At 47.2% G+C, this 20,856-nt stretch overlaps 1 protein-coding gene across 3 annotated transcripts in view; it reads left to right on the top strand.

The window, feature by feature from the left end:
- ILDR1 (immunoglobulin like domain containing receptor 1) overlaps positions 1 to 20,856 on the top strand; it is a 163,462-nt gene that overhangs the window by 91,409 nt on the left and 51,197 nt on the right. For all 3 annotated transcript variants that reach the window (XM_069202733.1, XM_069202730.1, XM_069202731.1), the window contains one exon: positions 11,038 to 11,187. In XM_069202733.1, coding sequence (XP_069058834.1) covers positions 11,038 to 11,187 — 150 coding nt within the window. The remainder of the gene's footprint in view (positions 1 to 11,037; positions 11,188 to 20,856) is intronic.

Below are 20,856 nucleotides of genomic sequence, written 5' to 3'. Positions count from 1 at the left end.
TGTGTAGTGCCTGTGGCAGGCGTGCGGTGCATTCATCGGAGAGGCAGGAACGGTCGTGCATCCTTGTGTGGTGCATGCATCGGAGAGGCAGGAACGGTTGTGCATCTTTGTGTGGTGCATGCATCGGAGAGGCAGGAATTGTCGTGCTTCCTTGTGTAGTGCCTGTGGCAGGCGTGTGGTGCATGCATTAGAGAGGCAGAAATGGTTGTGCATCCTTGTGTGGTGCATGCATCGGAGAGGCAGGAATGGTCGTGCATCCTTGTGTGGTCCATGCATCGGAGAGGCAGGAATGGTTGTGCATCCTTGTGTAGTGCCTGTGGCAGGCGTGTGGTGCATGCATCGGAGAGGGAGGAATGGTCGTGCATCCTTGTGTGTAGTGCCTGTGGCAGGCGTGTGGTGCATGCATCAGAGAGGCAGGAATGGTCGTGCATCCTTGTGTAGTGCCTGTGGCAGGCGTGTGGTGCATGCATCGGAGAGGCAGGAATGGTCGTGCATCCTTGTGTAGTGCCTGTGGCAGGCGTATGGTGCATGCATCGGAGAGGCAGGAATGGTCGTGCATCCTTGTGTAGTGCCTGTGGCAGGCGTGCGGTGCATTCATCGGAGAGGCAGGAACGGTCGTGCATCCTTGTGTGGTGCATGCATCGGAGAGGCAGGAACGGTCGTGCATCTTTGTGTGGTGCATGCATCGGAGAGGCAGGAATTGTCGTGCTTCCTTGTGTAGTGCCTGTGGCAGGCGTGTGGTGCATGCATTAGAGAGGCAGAAATGGTCGTGCATCCTTGTGTGGTGCATGCATCGGAGAGGCAGGAATGGTCGTGCATCCTTGTATGGTCCATGCATCAGAGAGGCAGGAACGGTCGTGCATCCTTGTGTAGTGCCTGTGGAAGGCGTGTGGTGCATGCATCGGAGAGGCAGGAACGGTTGTGCTTCCTTGTGTAGTGCCTGTGGCAGGCGTGTGGTGCATGCATCGGAGAGGCAGGAACGGTCGTGCATCCTTGTGTGGTGCATGCATCGGAGAGGCAGGAACGGTTGTGCATCTTTGTGTGGTGCATGCATCGGAGAGGCAGGAATGGTCGTGCTTCCTTGTGTAGTGCCTGTGGCAGGCGTGTGGTGCATGCATTAGAGAGGCAGAAATGGTCGTGCATCCTTGTGTGGTGCATGCATAGGAGAGGCAAGAATGGTCGTGCATCCTTTTATGGTCCATGCATCGGAGAGGCAGGAACGGTCGTGCATCCTTGTGTAGTGCCTGTGGAAGGCTTGTGGTGCATGCATCGGAGAGGCAGGAATGGTCGTGCTTCCTTGTGTGGTGCATGCATCGGAGCGGCAGGAATGGTCGTGCTTCCTTGTGTAGTGCCTGTGGCAGGCATGTGGTGCATGCTGTCGTGCACCTTGTGTAGTGCCTGTGGCAAGCTTGTGGTGCATGCATCGGAGAGGCAGGAATGGTCGTGCATCCTTGGGTGGTCCATGCATCGGAGAGGCAGGAATGGTTGTGCATCCTTGTGTAGTGCCTGTGTCAGGCTTGTGTGCATGAATCAGAGAGGCAGGAATGGGCGTGCATCCTTGTGTAGTGCCTGTGTCAGGCGTGTGTGCATGCATCAGAGAGGCAGGAATGGTCGTGCTTCCTTGTGTAGTGCCTCTGGCAGGCATGTGGTGCATGCTGTCGTGCACCTTGTGTAGTGCCTGTGTCAGGCGTGTGTGCATGCATCGGAGAGGCAGGAATGGGCGTGCATCCTTGTGTGGTGCATGCATCAGAGAGCCAGGCATGGCAGTCCATCGAACCCCAGAATTGGCATGACATGAGGAATACCAAACTGTAGGCAAGCCGAAGTCCACTGTGCCACCCCCTTAGTGCCACCCCATGTTTGTAACCCATTCTCCGCGTCTTTGAGTAGCTGGTGGTTCCTTGGTACCCCAATGTTGACGAGCTGCCTTTACCACCTGGGTACTAATGCACTGCTCCTGAGATGCCCGTCGTCTTAGCCGGGTCTCTACTCTGCCCGGGAAATGTGGGCAGTGGTCAACTCTGACTTTAAGGTTTTCACTCCAAATGATGCTTTGTTGACCAGTCAATGCTTTGTTCACATTTCAGTCATAAATACAATACATGTTTCGGTTTTAAACAAACAACAGAAAAACAAAAATACAGAAGGTGCTAACACCTTCTGAAGCACAAAGATCCCCCAAATGTTTTCCTCTAGTGCTTATGTAATAAGGCGCTGTAACGGTTTTAAAATAGCAGCTTTTGAACAGTGTTTGTCTATGAAGAGAGGTCACAGAAACTCAGCAGTTCTGAGCTTTTTTTCTGGAGTTGATTTTGGTTTTAAACAAACCCGATTTCCACACTTGAAAGAAACGGGAATGTGGTTGCCATACAAAAAGTCACAAGGTTTGTGTAAGGGCTCTGAGCCATGTATCCTTTCTCTGTTTTCTGCTGCCCTGGGTTCAAGTATAGTCAGTTAATTTGGCCTGTGGCAGTTCTGCAGCATCCACGCCAAATCAGACCAGCCCTGCAGCCGAAATTGGGGGTCTTCACACAAGCCACAGAGGGGTTGCTCATTGACTAAGGAGAATCTGAACCGCGTCTGTGGTCCATGTGTGTCCAGTGTGCCTGGGCCTCCAGGCTTTGTCTGGAAACCGAGAAGTTACCAGACATGGCCATGGCCCATATAAGTCTCCAGATGCTCCCAAAGTATTTTCTGATGCAGAGGGGTTCTAGGAAGTGACTTTGTTGTTGGCACCCTTCAACGTCAAAGTATATAAGGTGCTCCTTGTTCTGATGGTACCTATGGGTTGTTATGCATTACACGTAATTTAGAGAATAGGGAAAAAGCAGCAAACAATATCTCAACAAAGTCATTACCTCTAAGCCCCTGGGGGTACATCTTGGTCAGTTTTTCATGTTTCTCATTTTCTGTGCTTTACTGCACTTGAGCCAGATCAGACCTCTAAACTGCAGAACCTAATCTGGATGAGTCCGAGGCCACCATGACAAACCCCCATCTAACAGCAGACATCCCATAGGTTTGTGGTGGATGGAGTAACCTTAAAGTTCTCTTTAGGGCAATGAAGAGTCCACAAATCGAAAGGGGGTTGGGATGCCGTTTGCAACCTTCTTAACCCCCATCCCTCAGCAGCAGGACTGCAGTGTGTCTGGCCCATCCTCAGCCCAGCTCTGATGAGTGTGCAGTTTTTGCTACTCCAGGTCTGTCAGGCCAGCTGGGCACCAGATCTTGGCTCCTGTGTTGATGTTGTCCTCCAGTTCAGGACATCTCGTCTCTTCTGTTATTCCATCCACTGCTCCTCAAGGCAGACCTGAGCCGCAGGTCCCTCTACTGGCCCTTGGCTTCAGCCTCGCCTCAGGGGAATAGCGGCATCCTAGGACCTCATCCTCTCACCTGGTGCTACAGAGGTTCAGGAAGAAGTCAAGCGATGGAAGATCTGCAATCACTGGCAGGAAGCATGTGCTCAACTGAAAGGCGAGCTTCCTTCTGGTGTTCCTATCCCAAGCCAGCCAGAGCAGGGGGCATCTTTGAAAACGTGGTCCTGGACCTTTTACACTTAACGGATGAGGGACCGGTCAGAGTGGGGTCCATGTTGGCCTATGTGCTCATTCTGGGCAGATGCAGGGTCTCTGCTGCCTAGGCAGCCACACTGGTGTCAGTTTGTAGTGCTGCAAGACAGAATTCTGGACTGAAGGTGGGTGACAGACCAGAAACCAAACGGAGGAAAACATGCTTTGGGGGCTCAGAAACTTAGGCCTAGGAGGTTGCTCCATGGACAAGGACCTTACACAGCCTTAACCTTTTTACATGATGCCAGCACCTTGTATGAAGTGCTGTTGAGCTCACCATGTGTACTGCGGACACAAAGCAGACCCTCTGGGGGTTTGGAGAGGGAAGGGTCCCTTTTCTAGGCAAGTACGGTTTCTAGCAAGAGAATCTCTTCCCTCAGAAGTACAGTAAAAAGTCCCTGCACACCAACTCAGGGGCTGGTTTCCTGTAGTCCACCATGGGCGGAGTGCTCTTCGGGCACCCTTGGCCCAGCACTCAAGGGGAGAAACATGAACACTTGTATTATGTGCACAGGGCATTAAGTCTCAGTTCCACCGGTAGATGCTACACAAGGCCAGCTGATGCACAAACTCAATGGAAAGCCTCGGTGCAGGCTTATGGACCCAACAAAGGCATCTGGTGAAGCAGCCCTGGTACCTTTGTTTGATCGAGGTGCATGCTTTAAAGGTGAGTGCGTGGAGTGGACAAGGTGACCACCACCCAAGAGGCTGTTCTCGTAGATCCTGCACCAAACCTATTGATATTGGCACCTTGAGTGCATAAATTCATATGAGGGCCAATAACTAGTTAATGACTGGCTCCATGGCTAATAATCTTACATTGTACCCACATGATGCGCATGGCAGCCCTGCGGTATGTTTAGATTGCTTGCACGTGACCAAGTATATTTGGAGAACAGCCGGTAAAATTTTGAAGAGGGAATATTTTCCTGGTTATTTTTGGAATTTGAGAGTAAAAGTATTTTTATTCGGTAAAGAGCAATTATCGTATCAGACGGCAGTGTTAAAAGACGAGCAAAAATATATTGTCATTTGGAAACATGGCTGTGTATTTCTGAAATCCATTACTTTTGCTGTAGCTGGTAATTCAGAATAGTAAAACCGTACACGGCTGCCTTTAACGCCTGCCTCGGGTCAGGCCCCGATGATAGCAGTGCGCCCCCTGGTGGCGAACGCTGGGTATAGCGAGTTCCTTACGTCAGCGGGTGGGAACAGTATCAAACTTTTACATATCTGGCAGTCCGCATTCCTTTGTTATAGAGAGAGGGAGAGAGAGCGAGAGAGATTGAGAAATATTTAGATTATTATTTTCTTGTATTGTAAGATGTACAATGGGCTTTGTATACCACTTACCTTCAGCTCGGGGTTAGGGACACACGAGATCGTGGCATCGCCCAGTCCTTGCGGTGTGTGCCATCACAGCTTTGAAAACTTAAGTTTGAGAATTTAAAGCAAGTGTTTTTCCAGCTTCATGCTGTATAAAGTGCCCAGGGATTCCCGGCCTCGGCTCCAGTACAGGCTGGAGAAGTGTGTGATCTCCATCCAACATTACAGCGGGGCAGAGAGTAGGGTGGGTGGGATGGAGATGCTCCTAGTTTCAGCTTTGTTACTGCAGTACTAGGCAGCTGTCTAGGAGAGCATCTTGTTACAAGTTGGTTCACTATTTTGTGTGGATGGGAAAGTGCAGTGCAGGTTTATGGTGACTAGTAGATATTTCTTTATTGGTAATGTGTGGCTTTTTATTGTTTGGTTATTGTAGCCTCGGGTGAGTGTTGTGTTTTTCTTTCACATGTGTGTGCTCTGGGGACAGTTTACACAGTGTGCAAATTGGATTTAACGACTGTTGCTTGGTACTGGAGGCAGAGTGCACTGGCGTCTGGGTAGTTGAGAGTGGGTGAGTTGTTTCAGGTTGTGTGTACTGTGGGCAGAGCTCAATTTTAGCCGGTGGTTTCTGGTGCTCAGCACCGGTACTTAGTTGTCAACACCACCACTTAGTACACTGCACCACACGGTGGCGCTGTTTGTCTAATTATGAGATAAGCACAACAACAGTTGTTTAAGAATTCAGTATACACAAAAAATGACTAATACCTGCTGCCCAACCATTGTTATAGCTTTGGGTGGCATAAAATAATCGGAATTGTCTCACGCGTAAGAGTACGATGGCTAATATTTGTGTTAGTACTGTCATTGGCATGCTGGCAGAGGCAATGGGTGGTCCAAGAAGCAGTGGGCCTCTGAAGAGGGCCCTGGCACTTATATATTCTTCTACAAATTAAGCACGGATGGTGGGCACTCATTCTTGCATTTAGATGGGAGGATGCACTGGTTGTGTGATCTTGGCATATTGTGAATTGTCCATACTGATGTTGACATAGTGGCAGCAACGCTTTACATATTGTGGGCATCTGTAGTGTGGTAATGTCAATGAGAAGTGGGCGAGCCCACAAATTAAAAGGAATATCTGAGCCAAAGCCGAGATAAGGGTCCATCGTGGCTGTAAGAGCCTGTGCATAAGCAAAGCCTTGAAAATATTTGAGACGTAAATCATGCAACAAAAAGTGTATTTCTTCAATCTTTCTTTCACCTTAGTAAATCAGATGATGTCACAGCGTTAAGAAGTATTTATTGAGGGTGGGTTTTTAACATTCTCAAAGAAACAATTCTGCTTCCGCCCTCATGACAATGCTATAACTACACCAAGAAGCAAGTCAGTTGTCATGTATACCCGACGTGTGGCCTAGATTCTTATTATAAACAGAGCAACATTATAGGCTAGTAAATAAAAATATTTTTTTGTACAGTGCCCTTCCTGAAATTGTGTATATGAAGTTGCTATCATATGTGATAATGAACAAAAAAGAGGCTCTGTGAAATACAGTATCTGCCCAGGATCACACATTTCGGTCAAGCAGGGGAGCTGGGGTTGATCCCCACTTTTTCTGGTATTGCAGTGTTCAGTTCAGCCACTAGATAGGTGTCACTTTCTCACATCAAAGGCTAGTGCTTTGCTTTCAATTGTTGCCTTATAAGATTATTGCTTGGGTGACAGGCTGAGTCCACTTTTTTGGCAGTTTTGTAGCACGAACCTTGCAAAAGAGGTCTTCACAACAGCAGCAGACTGCATTACACATTTGTTTTACATCAGGTAGAGATTGCCCTGGTTTGCAGGCTGTTGAGTCGAGTCCGGGATTCGAGCCTGGTTACCCATGTTACATGGTCAGCAGCTGTAGCCACAGGGGCACATCGCTTCTTGTGAAAGCACAACTCATTCTGGTCTTGATGCTCCTAGACGAAGGTGGACAGAGCCGGACATCTGTCTCAAGCCTGACTCGAGCATTATGACCCAGGGTGACTCCCTGGTGCCACTCTTTGCGTGGAAGAACGTGCCAGTACACACCCCTAATGTGGTAATTCCAAAACATACTACACCTAGTAATTGGTGAACTTCGGACCATTGCATTTTAGGGTTTAAGTTTGTATATCAAGGATCCTCCGGGGGCGGATGAGCTTGTAGTCACATTTACTTCACCCCTGCCTGTTGACCTGTATTCTGCCTGCCATTCGGACCTCGGGCAGGTCCTTTAGGGGTGTGTATTGGCACATTCCTCCATAAGGAGTGGCTTCAGGGAGTCACTCTGGGACCTGATGAAGAGCCGAGGGGTAGGGTTTAAACATGTAGACCTCATGTAATAGGAAGGCAGGTTCATTGAACACACCCCTTCCAATCACCCTGTTTTGACTGTACGGCCACTAAGGCAGATATAAAAACAGTAGATATTTTTAATCTTTTTTATGTCCACCCACTCTTATCACACATCATCATAGTGGATTACATATAAAGTGCTCCCATGTAATTAGTTGGTCGCAGCACGCCCCACTCCGCAGCGGATTGGGAAGGGCCCAGTGATGAAACATGCCACCAAAGGGTAACCCTGGTGGGTGAGGGTTTTCCAAGGAAACGAATTAGTTTCCGATTTTGCCTGGAGGGTTAACCCTGCAGTGGAGGGCTGAGATTTGTTTGGTCTAAGTAGATGGGCAATTTGCCTTTTCCGTCTTGCAGGACTTTTTGATCGGAGCCACACCCACCATCTGGGAGGTACTGCTTTGTTATCTATTCAAAAGGTGAGAAATCTGTGGTTAGAATTTTTTATCAGACAAACAAGCTACTTATCTTCGGTAATGCTTTCAGATTCCTCACTGAGCCTCCTATCCTCCCTGTTCTGTGGACATGACTATTTCCCCTGTAAAATGGTCCCAAATTAGAGATCTACTCACTGGCCAACCAATCTCTGTTTGGGTTAGTGTCTGGGGTCATGGACTTCCTAGAGAAGCAATTGATGCCAGCAAGCATGGGTAGCACTTCTAGGCGGCTCGGCACGTCACTTCCGGAACAGAATAACATTGGTGCAGAGCCGCATGACGCCTCTTCCTGGTGCACAGGACCCCTGGTTAAGATTTTCCAGATCCAGTGTAACGTAGGGAATATTGAAAATGTGAGGGATCTGTGGTTAGATAGAGCATCTACCAGACAAGGCGCGACCGGAGGTAAGTAACTTTTATCTATTTAATTTTGCCTTCAAGTCCAGGTTGTCGCAGACGAGAGGAGCCTGGGTAATGTGTACTAGAGTGCATGAGAAGCTAACCTTGTTTCCACGGGGCGCATGGACATGTCTGTGCTGATATCCACTATTTGGAGAGAGCAGTCGGCTAGGCTAAATCTTTTGCATTTGTAAAGGCTTGTTTTTCATTCCCAAGTGTTCGTTTGTACAGGTAACAAGCCCCTTGTCCAGTCTAGCGCTCAGGCATAACCCCAGCTGTGACTGGCACGTCATGGACAGAATCTTTGGTCTTAAAGTTGGCCTTTGGCAGGTTCCAGTCGCGGCTGCTCTCTGACGCTTCTTGTGATCCTCGGTAAATTGCTCGCGGCGCGGGTGACTCACTGTTTGGGCTTCTGACTGGAGATTACCCCGGCTACAGAAGCTGCTTCACACCGCTGCCTGCGGGCTCTGCCCTCCCCGGCCCCTCTCACGCCTCGTCGAGTGATTCCCCCTACAGTGCACATGGCCTGATTTCTCCCGGGGCCCAGACCCACATGCACCGAGCTGCTGGATGCAAATGCACGCGCCGACCCTGGCAATGCATGTATAACCCGGAGGTGCTGGAGAGCTGCTCTGCATACCAATGTCCAGAGGATGCATTATTTACCGAGCTGGGGCCGGCGCATCCGTGCCAGAAGCATTTCATTACTCAGCCCAGGTCCGTTCTGTAACCCCTTCGCCCCCGCACCCTCTTTCCGATCCTCCACCCTGCGGGCTCGGTGGTGCCCACAGGCCTCCTGCCTACCCTCATCCACATTCCGTGAACAGTCATCAAATGCCTCTTGGTCGCTAACGTTTTGCAAAGAAATGTTGTGTTCCTGTGTCATGCAACATCCATAAACAAGCATTTGCAATGCAGTGGGTCTCACGTTTGCACGAGGTAGGGCTATTAGCGTTGTAAATTCCTAACTGGACTTTTATTGCCACACAGACTAAAAATAAAAAGTAAAACGGTTGACATAAGCGAGCCGATTCAAAGCGCCACCGCTGCCATGAGCGTGAGCGCGAAGGAGAGACCCAAAAGGAAAAAGAAGTTTGCTTGCAGTCAAAAGTTATCGACAAAAGTGCACTTATCCATGTAACAGGGTTGATGGCCAAGACGCTAACAAAACCGCCCCAAGGAGGGACAAACATAAAGCATTTACCAATGAAAACAAAGGATTATTGAAAGGCAACCCCATGAACGAGTGAAAGTGATGGGCGTGCAGTGGTCGTGGTTAAAAGCCCAATACATGCCAACACGTCGGAGATGCTGCGCTTGTACGCTGCTATGCTCAACCTAAAAAAGGTTCTTTTAGATCAAAACAGGACCTCACGTATGAGAAATGGGAGGGAGTCAGAGAGATTTATTTGTAGTAACATTAGTGAGTAGCTACCTAACATCATCACTACCCCTGAATATTAGATGCAAACATATTTAGAATGTGTACGAGTGTTCCTGCGCACTCGCTGTCGGTGTCCTGGCCAAAGAGGGCATGAACGAGCTGAAATTGGATCATAAATTCAAAGCTGCTAGAAACAGGGCCTCCCAAAATACATTTGTCCCAGGGCCCCCAAAATCCTTAAGATGTCTTTGCACTGTAACCCTGTGTCTCCGTCAGGTTCTTTGTTTTTACCCCCTCTCTGAGTAACTTTTGTTAAAATACCATTTTGCTTCAGTTGCACCGTACACCCCGCTATTCTCCTTCCAAGGTGATTCCTCACATCCACGCGTGCTCTCACCTCTGACCATTACCCCGAGGTTACCCGGACTATCTCCATTTCAACAGACCCCAGCCGTTGGCATCTTGTTCATTGCTGCCACTTATACTGCCTATCAATCAATCCTCGTATTTATATAGCGCACTAATCACCGGTGAGCGTATCCAGGTGCTGTTCCCGCTGCGTCTGTCTCAGTTGAGCAGCCATGTCTTGAGATCTCTTCTGAACTCCTGGATGGAGGGAGATATCCTTAGGTGGGGGGTAGACCATTCCAGGCCTTTGCTGCTAGGTATGTGAACGAGTGACCACCGTACGCGCTGCAGCGAATTTGCGGGGTGATCGCGAGGGGAGTTATGTCACGATGTGCTATTTTCTAATTGTAAACTTTATGTCAAAAGCTCTGTTTTTATTGTAAAGGGCTCTAGCACTTTTGTGTCATGGGTTAATAAATGGTTGTGATGCGCGAGGAGGCGACCTGGACGCAGGTCTGGTTCACTTCCGGCAAGCTGCTTCCTGTTTCGCCTCGTGCCGTCATGTGACAGATTACCCTTGCATGGGTGACCCGCGCACTTGGCCCCCACTGCTGCCCCCTGCTATCACCTTCCGCACTGGGAGTGCTTTATTTTTACCTATCACCAGCTGCTCAAGGATGAACGTACAGTGTAGCTCCTCTTTTGGATAGACAGTGGTGAACTTGGCTTACCCCTCACTGAAAAATAAAGAGTCAGGCTTCTAAATGACTCTTCCTCTAAATGCGGTAATCCATGATGCTCCATACTTATAAGAAAGTTGGGATGAATTCTTCCTAGCATATTGATGGTGTTACAGTAGGATTGGCAAGTATGAAACCAAATTGTTCTATGCAATTCCAACAGACTTTCAGGATAAATTTGTATACAATGTATTAAAATGGGAAACATTTACCTAGTACAGCATGGATCTGTCACTCCTGGGTCTACACTAGACACCTGACCGCTTCTGGCCTAAAACATAATTTCTTATTAGAGAGTTTGCTTCCAATTGTATGTCTCCTGCTACTCTCCCAAAGTTCTGAAAGAGATTTGGGAAAGGAGCACCTATTTGTATTTTACTTTAGGTATAAAATTAAAGACTGCTATTGTCAAACCCTGCGCTAATCCTTGTTTTTGATTTATTGATTTTTGCAGCTTACCAGGCAACGTCCAGCCTTGGCCAAGACCCAACGAATGATTGCAATGACAACCAGAGGGTTGTCCGAACCATCATTCAAAGACGGGGCCTGAACGAACCAATGCTGGGCGCAGATTACCGCCAGCGCAAGATCACCTTGCGTGACCGTAAGTAGAGGTTGTTTCATGAAAGCAAACTCCATGGCTACTATGACGATCATAAAGATAACTGGGTATTTGATCACTACCAACATTTCTTACACTACAAAAGACTTGGTTATAAATAGGGCTTCCAGCTGTATGGTATGCATTTTTTTTTTTTTTACATTCCACATGTATCTAACCATATCTTTTAGGTCTGACGTTAGCTTGGACCTTTTGATTTTAGCAAATTTACATATCTCTAAATGTGTGTGTGTGTGTATATATATATATGTGTGTGTATATATATATATATATATATATATATATATATATATATGTGTATATATGTGTGTATATATATATATATATCTATATATATACATATATATATATATATATATATATATATATATATATATATATATGATCACTTCGTGCAGTGTAGCTTTTCCACAACTTAACGTTGGTGGTGCCGATGTCGGACGCGCGCCACAACGTCTAAATATACTCACTTTCCTTTCTTCTTGACAAAGGCAGAGATTCCAAAACGCGTTCCTTCACATGTCAATAAAATTGATTTTTAAGAATCTTTTTCGTTTGTGGAGTGCCGAATCCTTTTTGAAGAAGAAAGGGAAGTGATAGATATGTATATATTAAACAATGGCAGTCCTCACCGGGTAGTTATAGTTAGGATTGTGTTTCCATAGCAAATGCATTTTTTGTGTTGCTAATGACTTAAATGCTGTTTGACAAAACTTGTATAAAAAATGCTAGTTTTTTGCTAGTTTGTGCACGGAAAGGTTTGGGGTGATCTGTGAAGGTGGGGCAGAAAAAAAAAGAGGAGGTCCAAAAAAGCATTTTCCACATATATTTTCCCTTAGGAACTTTAGACACAGCTACAGCCTAAACCGCTGAATTCATTTACACCAAATGTTGTGGAAAGCTAGATCTTGATCCAGAGATGGTGCTTCTGTGTTGTGGTGTAAATCTGTCCTGTAGTTTTTGAGCAATTAATGCTCAAAAACTTTGTACATGTAGGGACTCTGAGCCCCTGCTGATCCATTCAGATCTCAATATGAGATCTGATTGGCTGCCATCACCTCAGCCAGGAAGTGGTGGCAGCCATCCTAGGACTCGGGATTCAGTCCTGGGGTGGGGGGGGGAATAGGGTTTGTTTGGGGGAGGGAGTGCATGGCCCCCCTCACCGGGCCAATTTCAGCCCCAGGGACCCCATCCCGAAGAGCCTGGTATATTTTTGAGTGGAGGGCACACAGCCCCACTCCCGAGCCACTTTCAGCCGAGAGGACCTCATCAGTTGGGGCCTGCTGCATTTTGTAGGGGAGGAGATCTGTGTGGTGCCCCTCACCAAGCCTCTAAATGCCCCCGGGATCCCTTTCCTCGGGACCAGCTCACTAGCTATGTCCCAGGGAGCCCACTCCGTGACATAGTGCTTTCCCTGTATGCAGTTGCCTGGGATGAGAAACCGCTTTTTGCTTGCACTTGGCAGGAGCATTTCCAAAACTCCGGCCGAGCGAGTGCAATTACCAAGTCTGCTCCCAGCGAGCAGGAGCTTTAAAAATTCCTGCACTGATGAGGTTCCCTGCCTGCACTGATGCGGGCAGGGAAACAGATCAAAATATTGCTCCCGCCTAGAGGGAACAGCATTGGGAGCGGCTCCCTCATGGAGAGAGCAATGCCGGCTCCCTCTGCACGCAGGGAGCCGGCTAGGGCCACGGAGGCCTTTCAGCGGCTCTTGTGAACCCAACAAATGTATGATGGATGCCATGGGTAGGCACCAGGGCACCCACCTTTATTGATGGGGGCCCCTCCCCCTTAAATTTGTGGCCCTGTGGGGTAGGTCCCTCTGGGCCTAACAAGGCTTAAAGAGGGATGTCACGCGGCCCTTCCTCCCTCCCTTTTAATTAAATTAAACGGCTCTGGGGGCTGGGGTCCACAGGACTTAACACGGCTCGGGTGGGCATGCAGCACCCTCCCCTTTAATTAAAATAAAGACCTTGAGGAATGAGGCCCATAGGTCCTAATAAGAATGGGGATGGGGATGGGGGTGCGGTGCGTAGCCACCCCCATTAATTGAAAAACAGCCCTGCAGGAGGGGGTCCCAAAGGCATAATAAGGGTCAGGGAGGGGGGCCACGCAGCCCCCCTCCCCTTTAATAAAACAAAAAGGCCCTGGGGAATGGGGACCACAGGGGCTTACTATGAGGCTCAGGAAGGGGGGCATTGGCTCCCCCTTCCCTTTAATATAAACAAGGCCTTGGGGGATGGGGTCCCCAGGGCCATAATAATTTCGAGGAGGGGGAGACATGTGGCCCCCATCCCCTTTACAAAAGAAAACAGGCCCTGAGGAACGGCCGAAAGCCGTGAACAGTATGGGGGTTGGCTTCATTTTGTGAGGGTTGGGGTAAGCCATGGGGCCTGGTCACAGGCCAGACCTTGTGGCCAGCCTACCACCGAGCACGGCCTTAGGCTATGCGCAGCGTGGGGTTTGCTGCCTGCTGCCAGTTCCCCACATTGCACAACCAAAAGCCATAGCCTTAGGCTATGTGTAGTGTGGGGTCAGCTGCCTTTTGGGGGATGGGGTTGGCCATGGGGCCTGGCTTCAGGCCAGACCTTGTGGCCAACCTAACACCCCACACGGCCAAAGGCCGTGTGCAGTTTGGGGTTTGCAGCATGCTGTTAATTCCCCACAGTGCACGACCAAAAGCCCTGTGCAGCGTGGAGTCTGCTGCTTTTACAAAGCTGGGCACAGGGCCTGGCCGCGTGCCAGGCCTTGTTGTCAACCTCCCAATGCCCCCAGCTAAAGGCTGTGCACAGAGTGGGGTTGGCTGCATGTGGGTGGTTGGCCTGTGGCCAGGCCCTGCATCCAACCCCCAAGATGCACGACTAAAGTTCCTATGTAGGATGGTGTTGGCTGTCTTTACAGGGGTGGCCACAGGGCCTGGCCACTGGCCAGGCCTTGTGGCCAATCCGCTGCTTCACATGGCTGAAGGCTGCGTGCAGTGTGTGTTTGGCCACAGCCAACCCCCATTTACATAGGTAAATATATATTACTTTTCATTAAAAACACACTAGAAATTCACTGAAAAACAAAGGTTAAAGTAATGGTAAAGTTAGGTGAAATGTTCAGTAACATCGCAACGTTTCTGTGGTTTACTTATAGGGTCTTTCAGCCATACCCCGTCCACTTAGTCAATTGCTGTGTCATTCACCCACTACAACAGCCCGCAAGGGGCAATAGGTCAGCCCACTTTAGCCATTGCCTGTTGGAGTTGGTAAACCATTGTATAGCTTAGTTGTAAGCGACAACCTTTTTCTCTTTCACCAGGAGTGCATCCACACACAAAGTGGCTCCCTATAGTGCCAGGGACTACTGTGGCACTGTGTGATTTTTTAGAACAAAAAATGTTTTATTTTTTTCATTTTTATTTTTTATTTTTTTTGCTACGAGCTAGTTTTCTTTTTTTTCTTCTTTTTAAAAAAAAATTATTTTACGAGGGGCCAGCAGCTTTCCCAATAATAAACTTTTGCAAAAACAATGACAAAAGGAAATGAGCATTGATAAAGCCAAAAGGCTGGCAGTTAATGCAGATCTGTTTTCTTTGCAATTTCCAGGTTTCTAGCCTATGGGTATTTATCCATATTTATGTTTGCGTGCCGAAACAAAATGTTGTTGCAAGTAGTATATTTCGTTATTTCGTTTTAACAATAAATAGGCCAATCCCGCTTTGAGATCTACAGGATTTTGAAGTGCTAAGCATTTTACATTAACATAGTACCATCTCCAGAATACTGTAGCATTGTAGTGTTAACACGTATCTAAGGGTATTTAAGCTTTGTTAGAATATCTCATTTAAAAAAATGTATTCGCAGCAGATGGAATAAATAAATGTAGCTTCTGGGTGCCAACAAAACAAAATACCTGCCTGAGATAATGCATGGTGCAACAGAGGGATGAAATATTGCACGATAGTGGAGGTATTCACAGGGATGTGCGGTAAACCCGTGATACACAAGACACTGAGCAGGATGGTGCGTTTGAGGAGTGATTTCTTCATTGAGTCTTGAACCTGCTCAGCTCTATAATGTGCAGAAGGAGCTAGATGGCTGATTCCAGAGAAGTGCTCTGCACAATACAGAATTCTGTTTTTTGTGGATCCATTTAGGAGAATACGTTTTTTTTTTTTCTTTTCTTTTTTCATTTTACCACACTGGAGGTGATTTGTAAGGTAGTCCGGTGCCTGACCACAGAGGGCGTGACAGATGATACTAGGCTTATTTATCTTAATGTGTGTTCCCACCGTGACGCGTCCACAAATCCAGTTTGCATTAGAAACATGGTGGGACTTTCTCTGAGCAAACATTGCAACCACCCTATTTTGCTTGCGTGTAGTTTAGCATTTAATTCTTGCTTCTTATTCAGAAAGGTAACTACGCTCAACTGTGGTCCCGGAAGTCATGATTGACACTATAATGAGACATTCCACTGTATGCATAATTTCTGTATTTTTGCATTAAAAAAAATACAGAAAAGTGACTTTTGTTTCTATCTGTAGGTAGAGATGGGGGGGGGAGATGAAAAAAGGAAAAACGCGAGCCTTAGCTCTAAAACTATTGATGTTTTTCCTTCCACTTCCTTCTTCACATCTTTAATTCATATGTTTCTTTTTCAGGATTTATTTTCTAAGTTCTCTCTCCAGACATATTTAGTATCCACTTCACCACACCAGTGGGTATTCGGAAATCCACAGCATCTTACGCCTTGTGTACGTAGATGACCGCATGGCTCCCCGCGAGCTGGAGAAGGGGCCTGAGGCCTAAGACTGGATGGAAAGAAGCTGGCTTTGTCACATTCAGGAGCCAGCAATCCTACTCGGGGGGGGGGTACCTCTCGGACTATTTGGTAATGCACTCCCCACCCGCCGCCAGTTGGGGGCGTTTGCAGCCTGGGCGACCCTTCCCCTCGCTTCTAACATAAATGGCGTCACCAGTGGCGCATTTCACCAGCTAAGACCAATTTGGGGAATGTTCTCTATCCACCACCACACCTCCTCCCAACTTGAAATCACACTTGTCCCTTCTGTTTTATTATCTACAGTTGCCTATTGCAGTTATCTTTGTACAAAACCATCAATAAAGGACTGCATACATTTCAAAGATCCCAGAATGCAAGATGAGGACAAAAACCTATGCTCTGTGACAGCTGATCCACCCTGCTGATCTCAAATTCCTGGTCATCGCTGACTGACATATTCGAGCCAGTGCAGAGTATTGGAGTCTGCTGGACTGTGGGCATACCCAAAGCGTACCCACGGACCATAATAGACAGTGTCCACTGTGGTATGGTAATGACACAGACCTATTGGTTGTACACCCAGGGAAAGGTGTCAACTGGCAAACTTGGTAGAAGTTACTCAGTCTCCTTTCCCTGTGCTCTGTCATATACCACCACTCACATGATGTGTGTATATGTTGCACATAGTGTGTGCGAGTCCCTGTGCAGCATGTAAAATGGCTGCCCCATGGGCTCTGGGAGTACAGGAGCTTATGAAGATGCCGTGCATGCTGGTTGAAGATCTGCTCGTGCCCCCCCGCCAATGTTTGGAGCAGCTTCATTCAGTGCTGCTGTGTGGCACGAATGCATAGTCCTCATCTTCTTAGGTTTGTTCTGCCCAGCATCAACACCTGTGCAACATTGTTTGAAAGATGTTTGGGTTGGGCCTTGCCGTTCGCATCCCACGGGTCATCTGTTTTCCTTCCTCTCTCACATGCAGAAATTCACAGAAGGTACTGTGAAAATGGTTTCTAACTTTGGTTGGCTGGTAAGCTTGAATTTGAGGATGCTTCTTCAGTATGGGCGCTGACGTCTCACAAGTTCTTCAAGCACACTCTACTTGTCTTAACTTTAAAATGTTTTGTAGTACTCAGTGAGAGCCACAGTCACCCCAGCTCCAGCGCTTTATCACTCTTCCCTTTGAGTCTAGGACACTCAGCATAAACCAGAGGAACCACCAACGCTTCTGAGACCTTCTCGGAAGACAAGGAATTGGACTCCTCGGCAAGAAGAGAACTACCTAAGGGCTCGGTCTAGAATGCAGCCTGCATGAAGGACCTCTGCAGGGAGGAACTTGTCCAGGAGTCTTGGTTCATGGTCATTCTAACCAAGGAAAAAGACCAAATGCAGATCATGGATCCGTTGGTAGCTCACCTGTACCTTCCATTGGCGGGATCCCCTACATAGTGCCGCTCTTGAGTTTGGTAGAGTGCACTGTCCCCACACCCAGGGTATGCCAGGCATGTGACTGCTTGATCTGCCCCCTGGCATTTACTGACCCTGCTTTAAGTTACTCAGAAGTTGGTATCTTCTTCCCAGCATTAAAGCAGCACCCAAAAATCTTTGAAATGCATGCATTCGAGGACGTAGGTTAGGCCGGTCTAATCTTGAAATGTTTGCATCATCTGATGTATGGTTCCAAAGTAATCTGTTTGCAGAGCACATCAGTGTTGATCAAACCCTCATCTGTAGGCGTGTCATCAAAGACTTCATCCCCCCCCACTCACGCAACCCTCCCAATGTTTGGTAAGCACTGAAGCTTTGCTACTCCTACAGAATTCAAATGGACAGTTATTCCAAAAACTTTTAGCAGGGCTTCTCCAATTTTGTTTAATATGTTTTGGTCCTTTATGGTCTCTTGATTTTTGGACTTAACACTTGTTTATGTATGCCTACATTGTTTCTGTATACATTTTTCTACTTGGTTTCTTGTTCAGTGCTATGACACCCGCAAGGGGATGGTCTCTGCTGTCTAAAACCTCAAACTGCTGTGAATCAACCATCATTTCTTCCAGAATGTCCCATTCAAAATTCCATGACAAGGAAAATGTGATTAGAAGTACAACCCCCCCTTTCTTTTAGCCAACATTCTCTGGCCTTACTGTAGGACCTGTACCTGCTGAAAGTCTGTAAGAGATTGCAAACAGTTGTTCTAGTAAAGTTTTTGTCTCTGTTCTCTAGCCTCAATGTTGTCTCTCCTGGTTAGGTCATTTTCACTCTGCAGTTAAAAAGTTTGTTTACTCGCATAGTCACTCATGGCCATAGAATCTATTTCACATTAGGTGCTCACCACGAGTCATTTTAAATAAACGACCATAAATAATTGTGTCGAAGTAATATATCTGCCACAGATTCGTATACGGCAGCGAGCAACAGGGTGGTGAAAGGAATGTCCAAATAAATGTCTAAATATCCGACCCCTTAGTTAATGCCCACTGTGCCACTCTAGACAGACACCAGCCATATGCAAACCAGCCTTGGTCCTGCTTCAGAGAGAACGTCCCAACCTGATCTGACAGACCAGGCCTTCTCCAGACGGGCAAGCAACCCAGACCAGTTTCGAGCTTTTTAGGTCTTGTTAGTCAGGTTTAGGTTGATTCCTCTGGTACAGTGAGCATGAGACTGGTGTCTGGGCAGACCTGTGGCATTTAGCTCATCTATTGCAACAAACAAGAAGGAGATGGAAGAAATAATTGAATTATTCTCAGCCACTGGTGATCGCTCTGGACAAATGCAAATCACTCTTGAACCTACTTCATTTGGAAGTCCAGCCTGAAATGCCAAGTGAGGTTCCCTCCACACTTGAAGCCCCAGGCTGTTGTCAGCCTATTTAGCCTGACGTATAGTTAATTTAAGTCCAGAGGTATAGTTGTGACCTTCTGTCTTTGTTCTCCCCTACTACTCGTAGTATGTGGACTTATTTCAGTTCTGGCACTTGTTACGAGTCAGCGATCAAGCAGCACTTCTCCACATTGGGGGGTCGCTCTAGAAGGGTAATGGCTGGTCATGTAGCACTTTTGAGTGTCTATATTGTGGCGCTGTGGGGGTTCCCAGTAGTCTAAGAGCATAGTTGGGGCACAGCAGCCCACTGACAGATATGCGACTGCTCTGAATCCTCTTCAGTGGTACTCCATTGACCCTGGTGTCCTTGCAACTGTTGTAGTGGTAGGATTATCGCCAAGGGATAATGCATTGGTATACACCGTGCTGCATTTAGAGTGGGGGTGCATACAATATCAAACAAAGAAAACCGTGGCTGTGTGTGGAAGGTGCGCACTTCCAAAGGCTATTTGTTAGTAGAATACAAAGTTCATGAAGGCAAAGTCTCTTCTTGGAGAAAAGGAGTGCTCAAGTGGTTAAACACCCAGCCCCAGGGTGTGTAAAGCTGTCGCCCAAGAAGGGTCCCAGTCCATGTATATAATGAGAGAACCACAGCACATCACAGGATCATAGTGTGAAACATTTAATATTATGTAGTATTTCAGGAAAGACAAATATCCTGATTCAATAGAATACACTCATAAGGTTGCTTGTAGATTAATTCCATAGTGGTAAGAAAACAGCCGACACGTGTTTCGTCATCCTTGACTTTTTCAAGGCTCATTTAAATTGGAAAGGTTGAATGAATGTTGGAAGTTCCATGTTCCGACAAGTTTGTAAGTTCAATCAGTATGGCAGAATGATAGGAGTCACAAGACCATGGTAAGTCTGTAGCCGAACTATGAGTTGTTTGTCAACAACCCGGCACCCGGTCCAAACAACTCATAGTTCGGCTACAGACTTACCATGGTCTTGTGACTCCTTCTATCATTCTGCCATACTGATTGAACTTACAAACTTGTCGGAACATGGAACTTCCACCATTCATTCAACCTTTACAATTTAAATGAGCCTTGAAAAAGTCAAGGATGACGAAACACGTGTCGGCTGTTTTCTTACCACTATGGAATTAATCTACAAGCAACCTTATGGGTGTATTCTATTGAATCATCATTTAGAGTGGGGGTGCTTGCCAGTAACATCACCTCACTAAAGGCTCTGGGGATAGGTGGAGGGTTGTCTTTGAAAACACAACATATGTTGCCTGAATAGCCACTTTGATTGTTCAGCCTAAACTCTTTCGCATTGTATGGGGTGCTGCCGCACCACCGGCACCCGTAGTTCAAGCGTCGGTGGTTAAATACGCATTGTGTAAAGGCCTCGTCAACAAAATGAAAAGCGGCGGTATTATTCCTGGTAATTGCTTACCAGTGGGATCTTTCACTCGAGATCCTCTGTATCATACCAGTACTCCGCACCCTCCCACCCTTTGGAGCTGATACGGGGCCTCCTGTCTTCCCTTAAGGACTAATTTGGTAGGCAACAGTGGAAAAGTCAGTCATTCAGTCTTGGACTTAGTGGCTGTCGGAGTTAATCTGGCAGTGGTGATTCTTGGATACCAAACCTCATTTCTCTGTATTTATTTAAGAAATTAGATTTTTATTGTAGTTTATTTTATTCCTGTTCTGTGACACATTGTGTAGTTTCAGCGTTTCTGTGCTATAGCGCTGTGCTTAATTTGTAAACATGTGAGTGCCAGGGCCCTCGTCAGGAGGCCACTGCAGTTGGTACCACCCATTGCCCTGGCCAGCGCTGCCAATGACAATACAAACACACCTACCTACAACACATTCCTACAAATGGGTCACTTTAGACTATTCCAGGTCCCCAAAGCTATTAGAATGGCTTGGGTGGCAGGTATTGGTCATTTGTAATGACTATTGAATTCATAAACAACTGTTGTTGTGCTCATCACTACATAAAAGAAACAGCACCACCATGTGGCAGACTGTCATAAGAGCC

The sequence above is a fragment of the Pleurodeles waltl genome, chromosome 8 (genome assembly GCF_031143425.1).
Source record: "Pleurodeles waltl isolate 20211129_DDA chromosome 8, aPleWal1.hap1.20221129, whole genome shotgun sequence".
Lineage (NCBI taxonomy): Eukaryota > Metazoa > Chordata > Amphibia > Caudata > Salamandridae > Pleurodeles > Pleurodeles waltl.
This window is presented reverse-complemented; position numbering and strand designations above follow the sequence as displayed.